This window comes from Eschscholzia californica, unplaced genomic scaffold (genome assembly GCF_041429995.1).
Source record: "Eschscholzia californica isolate CP2 unplaced genomic scaffold, dmEscCali1.0.p SCAF_3, whole genome shotgun sequence".
Classification (NCBI taxonomy): domain Eukaryota; kingdom Viridiplantae; phylum Streptophyta; class Magnoliopsida; order Ranunculales; family Papaveraceae; genus Eschscholzia; species Eschscholzia californica.
In genome coordinates this window covers 39,885,480-39,906,211 of record NW_028238420.1, presented here as the reverse complement: position 1 = coordinate 39,906,211, position 20,732 = coordinate 39,885,480, and the positions used below count along the sequence as shown (strand labels likewise).

The following is a 20,732-nucleotide window of genomic DNA, read 5'->3' as shown; positions in this document are numbered from 1 at the left end:
CCCCACAACTACAGAACCATCGGTTTATGACTTCTTCTATTAATGGGAGTTTGTTTGACATAAAGTTCTAACATGTTATATATTAACTTTGAAATAAAACTTAAATAATTATATTTTATGAAGTTGCACTTTTATTCTTTTTTTTTTTTTTTTTTGTTAAGAGTCACTTTTATTCAGTCTAAGCAAAGAAATCTATCACTACTATAAGAAAGACAATTGCCCAGTGGGAATGACAATTTTTTTTTGATGAAGAGACAGTGGGAATGACAATTACATCTTAACCTATAATTGTTGCCTTGTTGGTATAAATGATAGGTTATGAAAATACCAACAAAAGTCTTAGCTAAAATATTCTTTAGTGTTGGTAAGTTCTCGATGTTACAAAAAAAAGTTCTTGATCGTTTTTCGTTTTTCGAAAATGAAAAGTTCTTGATGTCACGTACCTATCTTCTATAATATATGCTTGGCCCTAATAGTATCCAACTACTCTCAACAAAAAAAAAAAAATAGTATCCAACTATATAGAATCTTAAATCATCTTAGAGGGGTAGGATGGTAGAAATAATACAATGGTTGAGTTAAAAACTTTTTTGGTGAAATGACAATTTTCGGAAAGTGTTAATTTTTTTTTGTTGAACCCAAAAGAGTTAATTGATGAGACCATTTCACAGACCTATGTGAAGACTAACCAGACTCTTCAGAGTTAGCATTGCCACTTTAAAGCGTGTCTTAAAAAATCAAGGTGAGTAATGAGATGTTTTTGTCTCTTTCAACTATTTTTGAGAAACAAAGAAAAAGAAAAGAGAAAAGCATATTCGATTCTTCACATAGAATGAAATACTAGTAGTAGTATAGTAGTAGGCCCAAGAAGATAAGCCGGGGAATAGTTGGCGGGGATCACGTGGGTGCCGGTAACCATTTATTTGAACGGCAGATAACCATCAACTTAGCTGACGCCCCCCCTATCACATCACCTCTATTCTCTTCTTTGCCGATCGATCGATCGATCTCCTAATCTCTCCATTTCTCTCTCTAGAACGCAATCACATCAGGTACTCCGATTCGCCGCATGGCAGCGCCAAAATCACGACCTTCTCGATCAACTTCTCTCCGAGAATCCTTCTCCGACTCGGAAAAGATGGAAGGTGCCGGTAGTTGGGACGTTCTTGAATGGACTAAATATGAGGTGAAGTTTTCTGTTCTAATTTAGTGTTTTTGAAATAGTTTGATCCAATTTCTTGATATCCTTTTGGTTTTGCTTGAATTTTAGCCCGTTTCAAGGTCTATATCTCACGATATGTCGGAATTTCTATTGGAAGGTGAAGAGGTTAAGGAAAAGGTATGTTTAATTTCAGAACAAATTATAATCATTTGCAATTTTGAGTTCAATCTTCTGTCTTCGTCTAATGCAAGCGTTTCTGTAGTCTGGGTTCCCCAAATTTCATGTGAGTTTTGATTTCTGGAATCCTTATTTTTTGTTTCACCTAAAATCAAATTCACGGTAGAACGAGTCGATTGGGGATACTAGGTGGGTTCTACAAGGTAGTGTGGTGATTATTGTGGTTGGTTAGTTGGTAAAGATGTTAAATAGGGCTTGAAAGGGCTTTATGATATGTGAGGACTACGCTAGTACTAAGAGAAATGAAACTAAGCAAAAAAGAGGATGTTGTGAGAAGTTTCTCCAAGACATACATAGTTATTGATGTATATCAGTCCGGGTCTGTCTAGTTACTAAGCAAATGCATAAGGTAAGTCACTAAGTCCTAACATTATTCATTAACTGATACCCCATTAGGGTTAGTCTTTGACGATGATTTTTCGAGTAGAAAATTATTAATGTAGTTGAGACTGTGATGCTTAAGAACCTGAGTTTGCAACATAGAATAGTAATGGTGATGAATGTGCATCGAACTGTCATCTTGGACGCATGTGCTGTGATTATTCTATAATTTTTATTGTCCTTTTCCTGTTTTGTCTGCTTAAAACACATGCAGAAGCACTCTCTTGACTTCGGTTTTATTTCCAGGGTCAAGGTGTTGTCCTTGTAAATACAGACGAGGCAGGTACCTTGTTGGTGACAAACTTTCGCATTCTCTTTGTTGTAAGTAATGCTAACCTTTTCATCTTGATATGTACACTGTTTGCATGTTTATTAGGCTAAGTTAGCGAAACGATGCAAGTATTTGAGACACATACCTTCTGTTCTTTGAAAATACCAAGTTATGTATTTTATGTCGACAAGCAGAAAATAGTAGGCATGGAATTCACCGTTATATAGGGAATACAATGCTAAAAAACTTTCTAGATGTAATAGTTTTGGAGGTTAGGATTTTAATGTTGAACTTTGATTATGTCCAGGCCTATTATTCCCATTGTTAGTTTTGTCGTATTCCTTGTTTATTTTACTATTGCATCATCTCTTGTCAGTTCTCTTCTATAATGAATAATCCTGTCTGGGGTCTCACGTTTACCGTGTGATAGAATATGTTATGATATATAATTTAAGGACCTTATTTGTGGTGGATAATACAATTTAAGCCTCGAAGCACCTATAAGGAAATTCACAATCCATAGGACGAACGGCTGTACTAAGTGGAACAGGCAGTGGTTAGTACCTGTTGTCTATGTTTCTCGCCTGTACTGTATACATGTACAGGCTTGCTAAATGGATGCTAGGCAGCGTATAAATTGCTGATTTGAGCTCACTGCCCCACCCTCTAGTAAGTCATGATATTAAGAGGAATAGAGTCGGGAATGTCGCTCTAGAATATTTTTGCGACATACATCGATAATCTTTACTTCCTTTATTTTTGTAGTGCTGCATGTTGTAATAGTGATTTTTATTTCATAGAGAGAAGGAACAAGGAACATCATTCCGCTTGGGACGATACCATTAGCAACAATCGAGAAGTTCAGCAAATTAGTAAGTTCTTGAGGATACTTCAGTTTAAGTTTTACCATATTTTCTTTGTTATGTAGTTATCATCAACAAGCTTGTTTTTCATTGTAGGCAATTTTTTCTAGAATAATTGTAATACAAACTATTTTGTTGATCATGTTTGTACACTATCCTTGTCTGCATTACCTGTCTTATAATATAATTGGAGGGTTTCTTCCTTCCAGTTTCAGTATGGTGCTTTTATTGATGTTTGTACTTCTGCATTTGGTACTTATCCAATTATAATTTTAGGTTATAAAGGGTCCACAAGCGCCTCGCCAATCCGACAAGACTCCGACTCGCAGACTTCTTCAGGTTATTGGTACGCTGTTGAAGTAATTACATTTGGTTCAACCTTTATTTGTTTCACTTGATTTGTTTGTATAATGGGTGAAATATACAGTCTGCTCACACTGTTAAGACTTACTACTGATTAAGTTTTTTCTCTCCTGAAAAGCTTGATTGAATGTGGTTTATACATGAGATGCATTAGAACACTAATAACGTGTTAGTGCTTAGTGATCCTCAGTCCTCTGACCCATACTTGATTGCCTTATGATATTGTAATAAAATTCTTACTTTGCAATCTAAAGTTACCACTTAAATTTTGTAACCTGAACTTTAATATATAATAGTTGTTGTAACTTGTACACCACTGCCATTTGTTGTTTGTTTCACTACCCTAGTAATACTACATTTCTACTCGTCGTACTCGTTGGTTTATTGTGGAAATGATGTAGCGGAGATAATGCTGATGAAGTCCATTCGTCCTTGTATCTTAATTATTTTTAATTGATTTTATGTTGTTATATATCTTGGTTTCTCATATAATTCGAGTCTCGAACAAGTTAAAGGTCTATGCTGATTCATTAAAATGATTGCTGTTGAAGTTTGGTTAAGATTTGGAAGTGGTGTTGCTTCAGCTGGTAAACAGCAGCTATATCGAATCATGCATTGGGTTTCTCTCGTAGCATAATTGGTTGATTGACGGTTATACAACTCTGATACCTCAGTTTTTACTTGCTCCACCCTTTTAAAACTGAAAAGCTCGTGCATCTATAATTACGTGAGTAGGTAAACTATCTCATGAGCAAAGCATTAGAATATATAAATCCCCAGGAAGTTGCCTATCTAACACTAGCGGAAACACCTCAAGAATATGCAGCTCAGATGTTTGTCCAATTTCTCACCAGTCCTTTTGTTTTTGCAGGTAAAGATATGAGAATTATTGTTTTTGGTTTTCGCCCTCGGACAAAGCAGGTTAGTCTAAGAAATCTTATAAGGCTCTATCCTTTTCAAGTAATACAGATAATTATGTTTCTCGTATCGTATGCTCATGTAACAATGCTTCTGATAAAAGCTTGCACTTCGATAGTGGTCACTGTAATGAGTTATTCTGCTCTTCATTGTAATTGGTTTGTGTGGTAGTAGTGTTATGATTCCTACGACTTTTCTCACTAATTCAACGATTTTGAAGCATGCATGTTTCCTCCATCATCGCGATGGTGCTTTACATATTGAATCCTCGAGATGAGTTTCTTACGTGTTTGAGTGTCTGAGTGTTTCAGTGTTTGTTTCCAACTGTTATTTTTTAAATGAGTTTGTGCACATATATGTGCTTTAAGCTGTTTTGTTAAGTAGTGGTGCTCGATCCTTGACCAAACACCACAAACCAATTTATTTGGTCAGTCTTAATTTTCTCTATATGAGCATTTTATTTGTTGATTCTAACTATTTACTAAATACTAAGTTACTAAACCTCCGGTTTCTCGTGAAAGATTGTTTTTCTGTTTCATAAAGCTTGAGGGAAGAGGGTACCTAGCTATACTGAAATTTCATGTAAATCCATGTCAAAGTGTTTTTTTTCCTGAAATGGTCAATTTTCCTGTTTTAGTTGAATCATTAGTTACATTTTAAATAAGTTATAACAAAAAATCATGTTGGGTAACTCTCTCAGAGACGCGCTGTGCTTCTTGCTCTATGGAAATATATAAGATCAGCACGACTGTGGGATCTATATACATTTACTTGCGGACCTTCCAAGTTCGTAAATACCAGCCCGAAAGTGCGGTTACTGAATGAATATTTCCGGCTACTTGGCAAAGGATACATGCATGCGTCAACCAATACCCTTGAAGATGGGTCATTTTCCGTGTCTAATGACTGGTGGAGAATAAGTAGCATAAATTCCAATTATACAGTCTCCCCAACGTACCCGTTCTCGTTTGTTGTTCCAAAAGGCATTAGGTAGGATGATGTATCTTTGCTTAATGTGTATATATAGTATATAGTATTTGATTTCCAAAATACATACGAGAAGTATGCGTCTTAATTTGTCAAGTTCCCTTGCTAACAAGTTCGCTGGGTTACTGGTACTAGTGATGAGGAAGTAGTACAAGCATCCACCTTTCGAGCAAGGTGTCGTTTACCTGTAATTACATGGTGTGACCCAGGTAAGTGTTATACTCTTATTGATTATTTGGTATACTGTTGAAAACTTCTGGTGATATCCTAATACAATGTTATATGATCTAGTCAAGGGAGCTGTTATTGCACGCTCTTCACAACCGTTAGTTGGCCTCATGATGAACTCAAGAAGGTGATTAGTGTTTTCCTTCTTTCTCTTTTATTCAGAAAACCTTGTTACAGAATAAGAAAATTTGGCAAAAGTTGCTTCACTTCTGAGTTGTTCTAACATATTTTTGTACCTCTCTTCTATGCGGGTTTATATTTTGGATTTCATCTTGTAACCCAACATTGCAAGTTTTTCTGCAGCAATCTGGACGAAAAGCTTGTAGCCGCACTGTGCACAGAAACTGCAGGTGAAAAGGGACCAAGGAGGTATTTTTCCGTGCATTCTTCTCTTCTGTCTTTTTATTTTTCAGTTGTTATTTTCATTTATGTACTGAACGCAGTCAAGTGTATTTTACTGGCATTTTTTGCCTAAACTTTTGGATTTTTATGCTATTATTGAAGTTGCAACCAGCAACTTCAGGTATTGCAAAAATGAATTAATAAAAGAGTAGGACAGAATGTGGAAATCCTTTAGTGATTTACTCCTATTTATTTTCAAGTAACCATAGTACAGTTAATGTTCCTTTTCCATGTTTGATTGTACAATGGCTTTTCTCGTAGTGAGTCTAGTGATTGTGTGGCTAAGAGATATGGTTATTTCTTCAGGAAACTTTATATTGCTGACGCAAGACCTAGGAAAAATGCTTTAGCAAATGGGGCAATGGGAGGTGGTTCAGAATCGTCATCTAACTATTTCCAATCTGAGGTCTGCAAAGGTTTGAACCATACAGATATGCATCTTATGACCCATGATACGGTTTACTGATTGTATGTCTCTTTTAATTGGACACCAGATTGTTTTCTTTGGTATTGACAATATTCACGCGATGAGAGATAGTCTTGCTCGACTCAGAGATTACCTAGATACTCATGGTACAACTTCCTCGGATGGAATGTCATCCTTCCTGGTCAGTGATAGTAGACATTTCTTTTTTATTTTATTGGATCACTTTTTTTTTTGTATGAAAATGTTGACTTTATTCTATGTACCAATAACTAGCCATGTATTCGTGTAGCACTCACGGAGTGAGATTGTTACAGGTTTCTTCGTAATTTCGAAAATGTATCTAAGAGAAGTAAAAAAAGTATAGAAGAGAATAAAAAGGAAAATAAAGAGAAGATGCAGACAAGCATGAAGACTGGTATAGAAAGTCAGAAAATAAATAAAGTTTGTTTTTTTGACAAAAATTGAATATTTTAGTTTATGAGGAACATCTCCTTGAACCTGCATAATAATGACAAATAAGATATTTATTAATAACAAAAATGATAGAAGAGACCCCGTTAGTATTGCCACTGTTATATTGTAAGTTATATGCTTGAAAAATGCTCTATCGTTCAACATGTCCTTATGTTCTAATCAAACTGGTATAGTCCATCGTCGGCCCACTAATCCTAAAAAACACATGGAATTTTTTTTTTCTAAAACAGAAGAAACAATGACGTTAAGAAATGGTGCAAAGAAATCATTCTGAATATGAATGACGAAAGCTAGCTGAAAAATATATTCTGGAGATAGAGAATGTGGAAACCAAATTTTGATGTGGACTAGAGAAGAGTTTTTTCACCTGAAAAAAAGCTTATATTTGTCTTCTTTTTTGTTTTGTTTTTTCTATATTCTTTTAGCTTATAAGTAAAGATGCTAGTAGAGATAGTTGTGGAGCTAAAGGGGAATGCTTTTTGGATTTACAGAATCGTGGGGGAAAGGGAACTGTTTTGGGTGGTTTTCTAGATAAATATTTAGAGAAACGAGAAGTGGACATAAACTAAATCCTTTTAAGAGGAACTTAGATATTGACCAGGAATACTTTAAGGAACGATATATGTAAAGAGGAGCTGCGAAAAACAGTTCCTTTTGATTATTACTTTATTAGTATAATATAGCTGTTGAACCACATGTCCAGTGTCAATAGTAATTTTGGGTTATACGTTTTGGTTCCAACTCTAACTGGGCAGTATACTTTATGTCCAATGGCTATGTATTTTGGTTATATTATGTATTCACCCAGCATGTTTTTAGAAACAGTCTGCCTTTTCTTCACATTGTGCAATTATTTTGAAGGAAACACAAGTATAAAGAAAACAAACTTACTGGTGTTAACAAGTATATAGATTTGATAAAGGAAAAAAACAAGTATATGAAACCTCTGATTCTTTCCTCAAATGGATTTCCGCCCTTAAGAAAACTTAACTCCTCTTTTACTTCACTAGGTCTGCGATAAACTAATACTTTGTTATCCAAAAATAGAATGCGCAAGTTGAATGCTTTATTTGATTGAAGAGAAATTAGATTTCCTTAGAGTTCTGTTGTTACCTGAGCAGAAGTTATAAATCATGGTGTTCTAAACAAATTTAACTGTGTCCATGTTGGAGACCTATATATTTCTTATATAATTTGAATCAACAGAGGAACGGTGGATGGACCTGGGGAGGTGGCAACTTAAGCAGTATGTCTGCTTCAGTTTCTACTCTTGGAGATAGTGGGTGGTTAATACACATTCAGGGCGTGTTAGCTGGTTCTGCTTGGATTGCTGCACGTGTTGCCTTAGAATCAGCATCAGTGCTTGTGCATTGCAGGTTAGCTTTCTTTATATTTTTTTTCATGTTAACAATGTTCTAAAGGAACTATTTTGTGCCGCGGTCACATATACAGAGTATAGAGTGGTCATGATGGGTACATGAATGCAATCTCTTCACATGTTATTAGGCTCTTGTTCAGTTCAATGTTTTCTCTGCAGTGACGGATGGGACCGGACAACGCAATTGGTCTCACTCGCTAGTTTGCTGCTTGATCCATTCTATCGAACATTTAAAGGGTTCCAGGTATTGGCTCGAATTCCTATATTCATGCGGTGGCATTTAAGCTAAGCATATTTTTAACTTTAAGTTAGCTTTTAATAACTTTTAAGTTTAATCTTTTTTGCTTATGTCAACCATAAGGAGCTCTTCTTTTATAAATGGTTTATCTTTGCCAGGCACTTGTGGAAAAAGATTGGCTTGCATTTGGTCATCCATTCTCAGATCGTATGGGAATGCCAACAAGTAGCGTACCTTCAGAATTACCACGACAGGTTTCAGCTGGAAATATCCCAGGTTCACCCATGCGTCATTCACCAGGATCATCATTTACTTCTCAGACTAGTGGTTCCGCTCATCCACATACATCAAACAACAATTCTCCTATATTTTTGCAGGTTCGCATATTACATTTATTTTGATATTAACTGATTAAATATGCGTGAATGTGATGACATTGAAACTGGGATACATTTGCGAGTAACCCAGTTTTCATTTATATCTACAATTCTCATGGCCTTGCCAGTTATAGTTCTTCATAATGCATTATATTTTATTTTATTTCATAATATTACATAATTCATGTTTTCAATAGTATATGTTAGATTGTTTCATTGCCACATCTCATGTTTTTTTTGAAAAATTGCCACATCTCATGTTGCTAAGTTTGTTATAAGAAAAAGAAAGACAATCATATTCATTTTGAAGACATAAATTGCTGGCAAGCGACTGAGATGGATCTTGAGGGGATTTTTCTGTTATTTTATGAAGCTTTATACTTGCCTTAGACCATCCATGTATCTCGTATTTTCAAGAAACAATACCAAAATGATATATGTAAACTGTAGAAACTCTTAGAACCATCCATGTACAATGACGGCATTGTTAATTTGGCATGTTTCCAAGGTCAGCTTGTTTGCTTTTAGGTCATGATATACCGGGGTAAGGCTAGGGGTGGGATTTTGGCCCGGAAACCCGGAACCCGCCCACGACCGTCCGAGTCCAAAGGGTCCGTGACCGTCCGTTGCCCGAATTGGTCCGTACCTGCCCGACCGAAAGATCTTAAGCGGACGGACGCGGGCATAGGTCTTTACCCGGTTGTCCGACCGAGTCCGCCCGCTTATATCGTCCGCCCGACCGAACCCGTCCACACCCGTCAGTTTATCCTACCCGTTATACCCGCCCGCATATATGATTGATTTTATGCCTTTAGATTTGTAGAGTTAGCTACAACCATTAGATGTCAAGAGTAAAAATAAATAACCCGAGAAATCACTTTTCTTAATCTTGTCTTCGTCGTTCTACTTCTCTAGTCTCTATCTCCTCCAAAATCTCAGTATCTCATCAATAACCCGAGAATCCACAATAAACCGATCGTAATCCATGAGAAGAAACATAGAAACCGATCATAATCAATGAGAAATCTCAATGCTTATCTTGCGATTTTGAATTCATTTGCTTTTTAGAATTGTAAAGTGGGAGTTTTAGAAAGTTGTATTTAGCGACTAAACATTTTTAATTTCGAATAAAAGTTTCTTTATTTGTTCATTAGTGACCGGTGTCCGCCCGACCGACATCCGGTTTGCCCGACTATCAAAACGGTCACGGACGGGCACTTTGTTGGAGAAAAATCTGAAATGTCCGCCCGTTTTGTCCGGATGTCCGAGTGGACACTTAGGACTCGTGTCCGTTCCGCCCGGACCGGTTGAGTTAGTGTCCGTTTCCTCGGTTGGATTGCTTATAGCCTTCTACTCATTCTCTTCCTTGTCCTAATAGGGTATTGCATTTTTTTTGCTATTGATATAAAAAAACGAGTTCAATATTATTTGTCGATTTAAACTGCTTGTGTGTATCTTACCAGTCAATTAATTTTATATACATCACAAAATTTCAACATCCAAAATGCTGGGGGTCTTGCAAAGTTTAAATGTTTAATCTTGTGTTTTCATAGTACCTCTCCAAGAAGAGTACTTGATTTAATTTTATTAGTACCATTCATCTCCAAGTAAGTCCAGTCATGGACATGAGAATGTATAACATGTCTATGGTGGTTCACTTGTGTTTCTGAAACTAAATTGTAATTACCATGGATTTTGGTCTGCAGTGGGTTGATTGTATCTCACAGTTGTTGCGGATGTATCCTTTTGCCTTTGAGTTCTCAGCAGTATGTATCTTTCTTTTATGCAGCAGTTGAGAAAGTTTCTCTTCTTTCACTTTTGAGCACCACCCACTCACCCTTTTTTCTAACTTGGTGATCCAGGTTTTCTTGGTTGATTTCTTGGACTGCATGCTATCCTATCGCTTTGGGAATTTCCTATGTAACAGGTACTCAAACTAACCGAAAACCATTTCTCATTTCCATGATTACTAAACTCCACAGTTTCGATGTGCGGCATTTGTGTGAATACTTATTGTTGAAATCTAGAACTGGTATTACTACCCTTTGACCATCTTTTGCAAGATCTCTTCTAAATACAAAACTCAAATTTCTCTCTTCTACACTTCCTATACCTTCACCATATTTGTGGATTTCTTTTTCCTGGTTGAGATATATTGAATATGTTATTTGCCCATTGTGCCAGTAAATATCATGGAATCTCTGGAAAGTAACAGCTGCTTGTTAGACCTTCTTGATTTGCATCATGCAGTTTTTTGCAATTGCTTGAAGCTGACATTCATATTACTGTGGGCTAGTAAATTATTCCATATTAATAAACGAACACTTCTAGACCTAATGGTCTTTTCGTATGAAAACTCAAGTTATTTATCTTTCTCAGTTTTTAGGTACACGGTGTCCTGAATGTTAAAAACATTCGATCGGCGAGACTTCATGGTACTTTAGGTTAATGATATGGTTCGATTAGACCCCTCTTATGATCTGGAGATTAAATCCTGTTTTTTGTAAGAATGAGTAGTAGTTTGACAGAGAATCAAATCAATACGAGACAAGTTTGACAACAGTCATGGAGGATTGTGGTCTTACCTAGGAGTCAAGCTTTTACTCTTCAGTTCAAGTTCTACTCAGAACACTTGTCAATCTGGTCCACCGAACTGGCACTCATGCAAAATTTGTGTTTTATATAGGTTCCCAAGAACTCGCTACCAGATTCATTTAGTCTGGGAAACTGAATACTTGTTATTAAGTTTAATTAATTAATAAAGAAATATTCGGTAGAAGAACCGTTACATAAATTACCCAATACCTCCTGGCTGGAATTCTCTCTAATGGCATGCAGCACAATGGGAACTCCTTTTAATTGATTGATCTTAGAGTTTGGCATCACATGAAGACAATTTAAAAACTGCTATCCTGATATGAAAATTCTATACTGATAATGTAAAGCATTGTCTGGTTTTTGCGTATTACCAGTGAGAAGGAGAGGGAACAATCTGGTATTTTTGATTCTTGTGGATGTTTGTGGGCTTATTTGTCTGATTTACGAGCGTCTGAAGGAAGTTCTCATACACACTATAACCTCTTCTATGATCCATCGAAGTATGGTGGTCCACTACTACCTCCAGCAGCAGCATTAGCTCCAACTCTCTGGCCCCAATTCCATCTCCGATGGGCTTGCCCATCTGAAGCACAAGCTGGGGAGGTTGAAGCCCAGTGCCGGGTCTGGGCTCAAAATTTTAGTAAAATGGTGAAGGTAATAATCTCCACTATGTTCCTTATCTGCTATGTACTGCTTTGGTTCTCTACTGTAATGCTCTTGCAGGAGTTTATATGGGTAATGACCCATGCTCCAACAGTTATCAATGTTGCCCCCTGCATTTGCCACCCAAGCCCAAGCTCAATGGACACTGGGGTTTGTTCTTACCGGTTTTTTCTTGAAACGGTAGATGAAAACTAAAGACACTTATTGGGCTTGAGCTCGAACCTGTAGCTTAGTCTCCTGACACTTACCCAGGCGATGTGGGATAATACAATTTGGAGCATGCTCACCAATCAGAGGTGGTCTAAATTTTGCTCCACTCATGCCTGAACTTGACAGTATGCTGGATCGCTTAGTTCTACGTTTCAGGACCAACTTAAAATGTAATTGCTTATTCCTTTTGTTCTAAAAATGCAGGCAAAAGAACTTGCAGAGAGGAAAAGTAGAGACATCACAACTTCGATGGAACTCATATCTGCAGAACTACAAAGAGAGAAGCAACGAAGCATCTCAGCCATTGAAATGGCTAATAAGGCCTGCAAGGAGAGCTCATCCATAAAGCGAGCAATTGAATCATTAGGATGCAAAGTTCATGTTTCTAGTAATGGTGATTGTGCGTTGGATTTTGAAAGCAAGCCACAGGAAATGCAACAGAAATTACCATATTCTTCTTCACAGAGAAACTCAGATAGCAATATTTCTTCAGGGGACAAATCTGATGTCTCCGTTTCGATCTCAGTAACGAAAGAAGGTGATGATGATCGAAACAGTTCAACCAGTCGACCTTGTAAAGCTTTTTGCCCATTACGCACTACAGAAGGTACCTGCAACTGGCCTAATGCTGTCTGTGCTCAAGTTGGAAGTCAATTCATTGGATTGAAAGCGAACTTTGATGCATTTGATAAACTTTCAATCAATGATTATTATTTCGGGTTGGATTAGATTAGAAGAAGCTCATGTAGGTCTATCGGGTAAATATCATTTAGCTAGATCTTTGTAGCAGATTCTTTAGTTAAAGCATAACCACTTCGGCAATTTCCCCGAAGAGAAAGTAGACGAAGTTTGGGATTCAGCTGCTCCGAATAAAGGTTATTTCCTGTTACCAAATACTGGAGAGTGTTTTACCTGTATCATTGATTATTGCCAACGAGTGGGAGATGACTGAGCTCTATGAACCAGTCCAATGAGCTTCAAGCGTTTTCGTGGCAAGGAATGGCCTTTGTACAGATAGAAGGTTGAGCTAGGTTTGCACCATTATCTCTCATTGGCCCAGGTAATAAGGTAAAACCATCACTTATCATATAGTGGATACTTTTTCTCATTTTTCATACATCATCTGGTTTATCCCAGGGAGCTTTCTTGACTTGTATAATAAGGAATAATTTTTTGTGTACAGAATGTGGCAATTTGTTGTACACTTCCAATGATATTTTTTTTTTGTGAAAACCCTAATTTAATATTTTTGACAGGGTGAAATATAATTGTGCTCCTTCGAATGCGAAACCTTAATTTCGGTTTAAGATTCATCACGTTATCTAATGATAATGTGGTATGTTACAATTCTTTTTAACTTATTACCACAAAACATCAAAATCATGGCAACAAAAACTCATTTATCATATCAAATAAATGATCTAACAACTTATTTAATATAGATGAGATTTGAGTAAATTGTTTGAGAAAATACATTTCTACAGAGAATAGACTCTTAACCAAATTATGACTCCTCTGTTTCGGTTTGTTCCTCGTCCGTTAAGACTGATTCATCATTGTTGGCTTTCGATTCCTTCCATCTTGACCACATCCACTTTGCTAATATTAAACCTCCAATAGCACACACCTTATAATATAATAAAAGAACATGAGTGAGTTTGTGGAAATATTTATATTAATAACCCCAACAGACGTAAAAACTTTGAAGATTAAATATTCCTTGCAAAAAAAAAGAAAAAAAGGATTAGGATAAACGTGAGTTTATAAGAAGATAACCTTCCACAAGTGATTAGAGCTCTTTCTTATTCCTTCTTGTGCGTATTCTCCACTCAATTTCAAACAAGACAACTCTTCACGTGGATTTGAAACTTTAACCAACTCAAATTTACCTTCTTCCCTACTTTCTTCATTGCTTTTTATATTCTCCCTTTCTTCTTTAACAACAACAACCTTTTGATTCTCCCTCTTAAAATCAAAATGAGGAAATTTGGATTGAAAACTTTGAACTATTCCATCTAGATGATTTTTCATCTCTCCTTCAATTGATCTTGATTCCTTCTCTGCCATTTTATCTCTCTTACGAAGATCGAACTCTAGATTGGGCCAATGGGCGGAAAATAAAGAATTTCTTAACTTTTAAAGCCGATGGTACAAAAAGTAGTAATAGCCACCCATGTGACACTTGATGTGTTTTAAGTATGTATTCAAAATACATTTCGGAGTCCTTTAAGATGCTTTGATATATATAGAGTGTGGTTATATTTAGCGAACAAACTGATAGACCCGTTTGCCAACAATTTGTTAGCTAAAAGTTTTGGTTTCGAGAAGTAAATATTATATCTCAAGATAGAATGGGTGGACGTCATTGTTAGTCTTGAATTTTGCATTACGTGGGAATATTTGCATTTTCACAAAAGGGAGATTACTCTTGTACTATGCAATTGTTGATATCGACCTCACATAAACAAGTATTTCGACTAGAAATAGTACAAGTTCCGGAAGTGGGTTAATGTGCATCCATTTTAATTTAAACTATTAAAATGGATGGGAAAGATTGTTAACTTGAAATTTAATGTGCATCCATTTTAATTTATCACTTAACTTGAAATTTAAAAGTTCAAATAGAGATTGTTAGGTTTGAAGGAGATTTGCACTAGTGATATGTGGAAGGGAAAGCAACAACCAAATGGCCTTAGATAGCTTTAATTTAAACTATTAATAATTTAAACTTTCTTACCAAGTTCTTGGCTTTTATCATTTTTTTTTATTTTGAACTAATAATAATAAAAGCTCCTCAGTTTTTTTTTGTTTTTTCTATAATTTTAAATATAATTTCCATCGTGAGGTTTTAATAAAGGATCATTCCTAATATTAGGTAGATGAATACCATTTATAAATGTTAGCTCCACTTTGTGATCAACAATATTTTAGTGATGCCCTGTTATTGGCTAAAGTCTAAAGAGGTACCCTTTTGACATAAATCACCCACAAAATTTATGGGCACGGGAGCACCTTTAGCAATCGCATGATGGGTTATATGTTGGTTAGTTACTAAGGGGTAGTGGATTGGGACATTGACAGTGAGGAGCATTCAAATCCAGACATTTGAGAATCTTGAAATGTCTGAGGCATTCAAATCTAGACATTTGAAAGTCCCGAAATGTCTGAGGCACTCAAATCTAGAAATATACAAATCCTCAAATGTCTGAGGTATTCAATTATAGAGAAAATGTCCGTGGACTTTGATAGACTTTATAGTTTGATGGATTTTGTGAAGGATTTGGGACAAATTTGGAGGCCAAAATGTCTTTACAAAAATAAGAGACATTTGAAGTCCACCATGTGATCAAACAACAACAATAATATTAAAATAATAAATGACCACCAAATGTCCACAAATATTCAAAGATGTCTACGAAAGTCGAAAAATATATTTTTGAAATGTTAGTATAAATATATTATATCATGTGATTAAACAATAATAATAATATTAAAATAATAAATGTCTACCAAATGTCCATCAATGTCGACAAATATTCATAGATGTCTACGAAATTCGAAAAATATATTTTTGAAATGTTAATATAAATATATTATTTCATGTGGTTAAACAATAATAATAATATTAAAATAATAAATATCTACCAAATGTCCACCAATGTCTACAAATATTCACAAATGTCTATGAAAGTCGAAAAATATATTTTTGATTAATACAAATATAATATGCATTACACATTTTGTCAATTGAGAACTCAAAATGTCTACGAAGACATGATGTCTATAATAAGTCATCTGAAATGTCTTGAAATGTCTACGGGACATTTTGTCTATGAAAGTCTGTGAAAGTCTCAATCCACTATCCCGCTAACTTGCTTTCCGTTTAGGTTTATATCTTTTACTTTGAAATTACTAAAATTAGCTTCGACTAAATTTGAGTTGTTCTCGTTGTTTCGCCCTTAGCTTCATCACCTAGCAAAGTTTACTTTGAGTTCTCAACAAAAAAAAAAAAAGTTCATTACTTTGAGTTATAATCAAAGCTTATTTGCGTGGTCGTTGTTCTCGAGATTTGAATATACTGCAATAAAATTAGATTGTTTGTGTTTATTTAATGCATGTATCTAACTCGGCCGAATGAAAGCCTCCTATTGATATGAACCTATTTGAGTTAGATATATGGTAAAATGAGTTAAGAGCCATCTGTTTGAAATATTCAGAAGGGCCAGTTGTATGGTTAACCAAAACAAATAAGACTCTGAACAAATCCGACTTAAGATAAACCATATCAAGCGAAAAAACAGACTAAGACCAACCAAGATAAGCATCACCCTTTTAGCCTAAGCCAAATTTATGGACCCCCAAAATATATATATATAAATATATATATATATATATATATATATATATATAACATTTATATATAGATAATATTATTACATGTATTTCTTATGCACATATAAATTAGGTCTTATTGGATAGTAGAGTAAATACTATGCAAAACCATGGTTTTCCAAGCCTAAGCCGATACTGTCCCGAAATGTAAGTGTGAAAATATAGATACCTTGATGATTGTCACTCTCGGATGAAGCCGAGAGTGAGACTAATGATGTCTCGGTTATAACCGAGTACACACTCGAAGATGACGAGTGGGAATGAAGAAGATGAACACACTCGGTGAAGCCGAGTGGGAGAAGAAGAAGATGATGGTCTCGGTTTGATGGCCGAGAGAGATAGAAGCTAATAGTGATAGGGATGAATACTTTGGTAAAATACCTTCTTTGATTATTCACAATAACTTGATTTTACAATGTGTATGGCTATGTATATATATAGGTTACAAGGAAGAGATTAAAACTATTAAAACTCTATGATAGTTATCTAAATATAATCCTAACTCTTAAGGAATCCTACTTGTAATAGGATTCCTATGGGCCAAGTCCACTCGGTTTGGCCGAGTGGAGTGGACCTTCCAACACTCCCCCTCAAGTTAGAGCGGGAATGAAAGTAACGCCTAACTTGCCAATTATGTTCTTGAACGGTTCTGCCTCAAGTGGCTTTGTGAAGATATCCGCTAACTGATTTTCTGTACTGGTGAAGCGTGTGGCAATGACGTTGTCTTTGATCTTTTCACGAACGATGTGGCAATCTATCTTAATGTGTTTTGTTCGTTCGTGGAAGACGGGATTATCAGCAATGTGGAGATTGACCCGATTGTCACAGTAAACTGTCATCGGGTCGGAGTGGTCGATTCCAAAATCAAGTAGTAAATACTTGAGCCATTGTAGTTCGCATGTGAGGATGGCTAAAGCTCGATATTCTGCTTCTGCCGAAGATTTGGCAACTGTGGATTGCTTCTTTGATTTCCAAGAGAGAGGCTGGACCCAATCATTGTGAAGTATCCAGTAGTTGATCTACGGGTTGAAGGGCATCCAGCCCAATTCGAATCACAGTATCCTGTAATATGGAGAGAGCTGTCTGCGGATAAGAAAACTCTTTTATCAAGGGTACCTTTCAAGTATCGTAGTACGCGGTGAGCGGCGTCTAAGTGTACTTGGCTAGGTGTTTGCATGAATTGACTGAGGTTATTTACGACATAGGTGATGTCTGGCCGTGTAACCGTTAGGTAGAGTAATCGGCCGATTAGACGGCGGTAAACCGACGGGTCTGGCAAAGGTGTGCCGTCGGTGGGACTGAGACGAAGTTTCTGTTCCATGGAAAACTCAGAAGGGCGTGCAGCGGTGAGTCCAGAATCTTTCAAAATATCAAGAGCATATTTCCGTTGACATAGGAATATGCCTTGTGATGAGCGAGATACCTCGATACCGAGGAAGTATTGTAGTCGGCCCAGATCTTTCAGTGAGAAAGCAGTATTTAGGAATAATTTTAAATGGGAAATAGCATTATCATTATTTCCTGTAATAATTATGTCGTCTACATAGACGAGAACGTAAATCTGAGTGGAGTGAGAACGAAAAGTAAAAAGAGAGTAATCGCTTTTAGATTGCGAAAAACCCCGTTCGATGAGGACGGAGGAAAATTTTGAGAACCATTGACGGGAGGCCTGCTTAAGGCCGTACAGAGATTTATGATGCTGACAGACTTTAGACTCCCCCTGAGATGAAAAACCGGGGGGAAGTTTCATGTAAACTTCTTCATTCAGATCACCTTGAAGGAATGCGTTGTTAACGTCCAATTGGTGTAGAGTCCAGCCTTTAATGGCGGCAAGAGAGAGGAGAACACGAACAGTTACCAGTTTTGCAACTGGTGCAAAAGTGTCACTATAATATATTCCTTCAATTTGGGTGTAGCCCTTGGCCACTAAACGGGCTTTGTAACGTTCGATTGAACCGTCAGATTTGAACTTGACTTTGTACATCCATTTGCAACCAATAGGTCTTTTGCCGGGTGGTAAGCTGGTGATAGTCCAGGTTTGATTTTCTTCCAAGGCGGAGATTTCTTTGGCCATAGCGTCTCTCCAATGTGAAGATTTCATTGCTCGAGTGAAAGAGCTAGGTTCGGTAGTAGATAGTACCGATGATTAAAATTGTTGATGAGACGTAGAAAACGAGTTTATAGAAAAATAGTTTTCAAGTGGATACTTGACTATATTCGTGTTAGAACACACGTAATCGTTAAGATAGGGAGGTGGTCGTCGTGACCGGGAAGGACGACCGGAATCCGGAGCCTCGTCGTCTGTCGACGAAACAGATGATGAAGAACCGTCAAGGACGGGTGTGTCGGCAGCAGCCGATGAAGCCCCGGAACTGGGGCTGACAGGAGCGTCAGCAGGGGTGTCTGAAGGCACCTCTGTATCGGTCAATGGGTCAGGAACCGATCCAGCAGGGGTGTCTGAAGGCACCTCTGTATCAGCATATGGGTCAGGAACCGATCCAGCAGGGGTGTCTGAAGGCACCTCTATATCGGTATCACTGACCGAGACGTCGGGAACAACAGGTACCTCGGTGGTATTGCTGCTGTTAGACGGGAAGTTTATTGTCTCCGGAAAGGCAATGTTGTCATCGTCGATTGAGAGGAATGGTGTCAGACGAGGAGAAGGTTGTGTTGCCGAAAGGGAGGAGGCGGACATAGGGAATTGATTTTCAATGAATGTGACGTCTCTAGAGACGAATATTCGTTTTGTGGAGATATCGTAAATACGATAACCTTTTTGTCCACTTGGATATCCAAGGAAGATGCCGGCGGAAGAACGAGCATCCATCTTTGTTTTGACCAAAGGAATACGGGCAAAACAAAGGCATCCGAACACACGTAAATGGGAAAGATTCGGAGGAGTACCCATGAGGACTTCATGTGGTGATTTCCCAAGAAGGATAGGTGTTGGTAATTTATTTATGAGATAGATGGCGGTTAAAACGCATTCTCCCCAAAAGGATAGGGGGAGGTGAGCTTGAAGACGCAAAGAACGAGCCACCTCAAGAATGTGGCGATGTTTGCGTTCGACAACCCCGTTTTGTTGGGGTGTGTAGGTACAACTACGTTGGTGGGTAATCCCTTTTTCAAGAAACCAACTTTGTAGAGAATTATTCATGAATTCAGATCCATTGTCAGATCGAATTGTTTTTATTTTGCAATCGAATTGCGTATGAACGTAATTATAAAAAATTTTAATCAACGTATTTGAGTCCGATTTTGAACTCATGAGAAATATCCAAGTACAACGAGAAAAATCGTCGACAAGGGTTAAGAAATAACGACACCCGGAGGTGGAGGGAACCGGAAAGGGACCCCATGAGTCTACATGTACTAACTCAAATATATGAGAGGAAGAAGTAGTACTAGTAGGAAAAGGTAATCGACATTGTTTCGAAAGTGGGCATACTTCGCACGGTACTTTATTTGATAAAAAACTAAAATTCATACATGGAAGTTTAGAATTAAAGTATTGAAAGCGGGAAAAAGAAGGATGGCCTAAACGGCAATGCCATAAAACAAAAGACTCATGACTAGAACTATCTTGAACTAAATTTGAAACTGAAAGGATGGGACGCTCCGTACGAAGAAAGTAAAGGTCGTCATGAAGACTACCATGCCCAATCTTTGTCCTCGTTGTTCGGTCCTGAAAAAGACATAAGTCATTATCAAACAAGACGGTACAACCAAGGGATTTAGAAACTTGAGATATAGATATGAGATTAAATTGAAAAGATGGAATATGAAGCACATCTTGTAAATAAAATCTATTGGAAAAATAGACGGAACCAATATGGTGCACCTTAATCCGTGAACCGTCGGGTAATCGAACGTATAGGTCTGGAGGTGCAAGAGAATATGAAGAAAAACGAGAGAGAGCCGAACACATATGTTTAGTGGCTCCGGAATCAATAACCCAAGGAGGATGAAAAGATGAAGTATACTTACCGGTGAGATTAACAAGAGGATCTTTGTCGAGACGGAGAGAAGTTGTAGGCTGTTTGTGTTGATCTAATAACGCCAAAACAGATTGGTATTGTTCCGGGGTGAGCGATGTTGCTGTAGGCACCCCCGGTCCAGCTTGGTCCGAGACCGAAGCAGCTAACGGTTCCTGCCGAGCTCGG

At 37.1% G+C, this 20,732-nt stretch overlaps 1 protein-coding gene and 1 long non-coding RNA gene across 2 annotated transcripts; one reads left to right on the top strand and one right to left on the bottom strand.

Moving 5' to 3' along the window:
• Positions 1-741: 741 nt before the first annotated feature.
• Positions 742-13,467, top strand: LOC147550227 (phosphatidylinositol-3-phosphatase myotubularin-1-like). Its single transcript, XM_086670073.1, has 19 exons — positions 742-1,186; positions 1,271-1,339; positions 2,027-2,101; positions 2,852-2,923; positions 3,191-3,260; positions 4,149-4,198; positions 4,896-5,185; positions 5,318-5,391; positions 5,474-5,537; positions 5,714-5,779; positions 6,119-6,218; positions 6,307-6,420; positions 7,920-8,089; positions 8,251-8,335; positions 8,488-8,706; positions 10,413-10,472; positions 10,569-10,633; positions 11,679-11,958; positions 12,382-13,467. Exons 1-19 carry the CDS (start codon positions 1,070-1,072, stop codon positions 12,904-12,906), a joined length of 2,565 nt encoding a protein of 854 aa, XP_086526199.1. The 5' UTR covers positions 742-1,069; the 3' UTR covers positions 12,907-13,467.
• Positions 13,468-13,560: 93 nt separating this feature from the next.
• LOC147550226 (uncharacterized) lies at positions 13,561-14,410 on the bottom strand. The gene is made up of 2 exons (XR_015237917.1): positions 13,954-14,410; positions 13,561-13,804 (listed from the first exon to the last, which is right to left on the bottom strand). It is a non-coding gene; the product is annotated as an uncharacterized LOC147550226 (long non-coding RNA).
• Between the last annotated feature and the right edge of the window lie 6,322 nt (positions 14,411-20,732).

Bases quoted from the DNA above. Each gene is read 5' to 3' on its own strand.
- LOC147550227 (XM_086670073.1), top strand. From the start codon at position 1,070: ATGGCAGCGCCAAAATCACGACCTTCTCGATCAACTTCTCTCCGAGAA. The intron at 5,186-5,317 runs GTAGGATGATGT...TACTGGTACTAG, and splicing joins GTTGTTCCAAAAGGCATTAG to TGATGAGGAAGTAGTACAAG. The intron at 8,707-10,412 runs GTTCGCATATTA...TTTGGTCTGCAG, and splicing joins ATTCTCCTATATTTTTGCAG to TGGGTTGATTGTATCTCACA.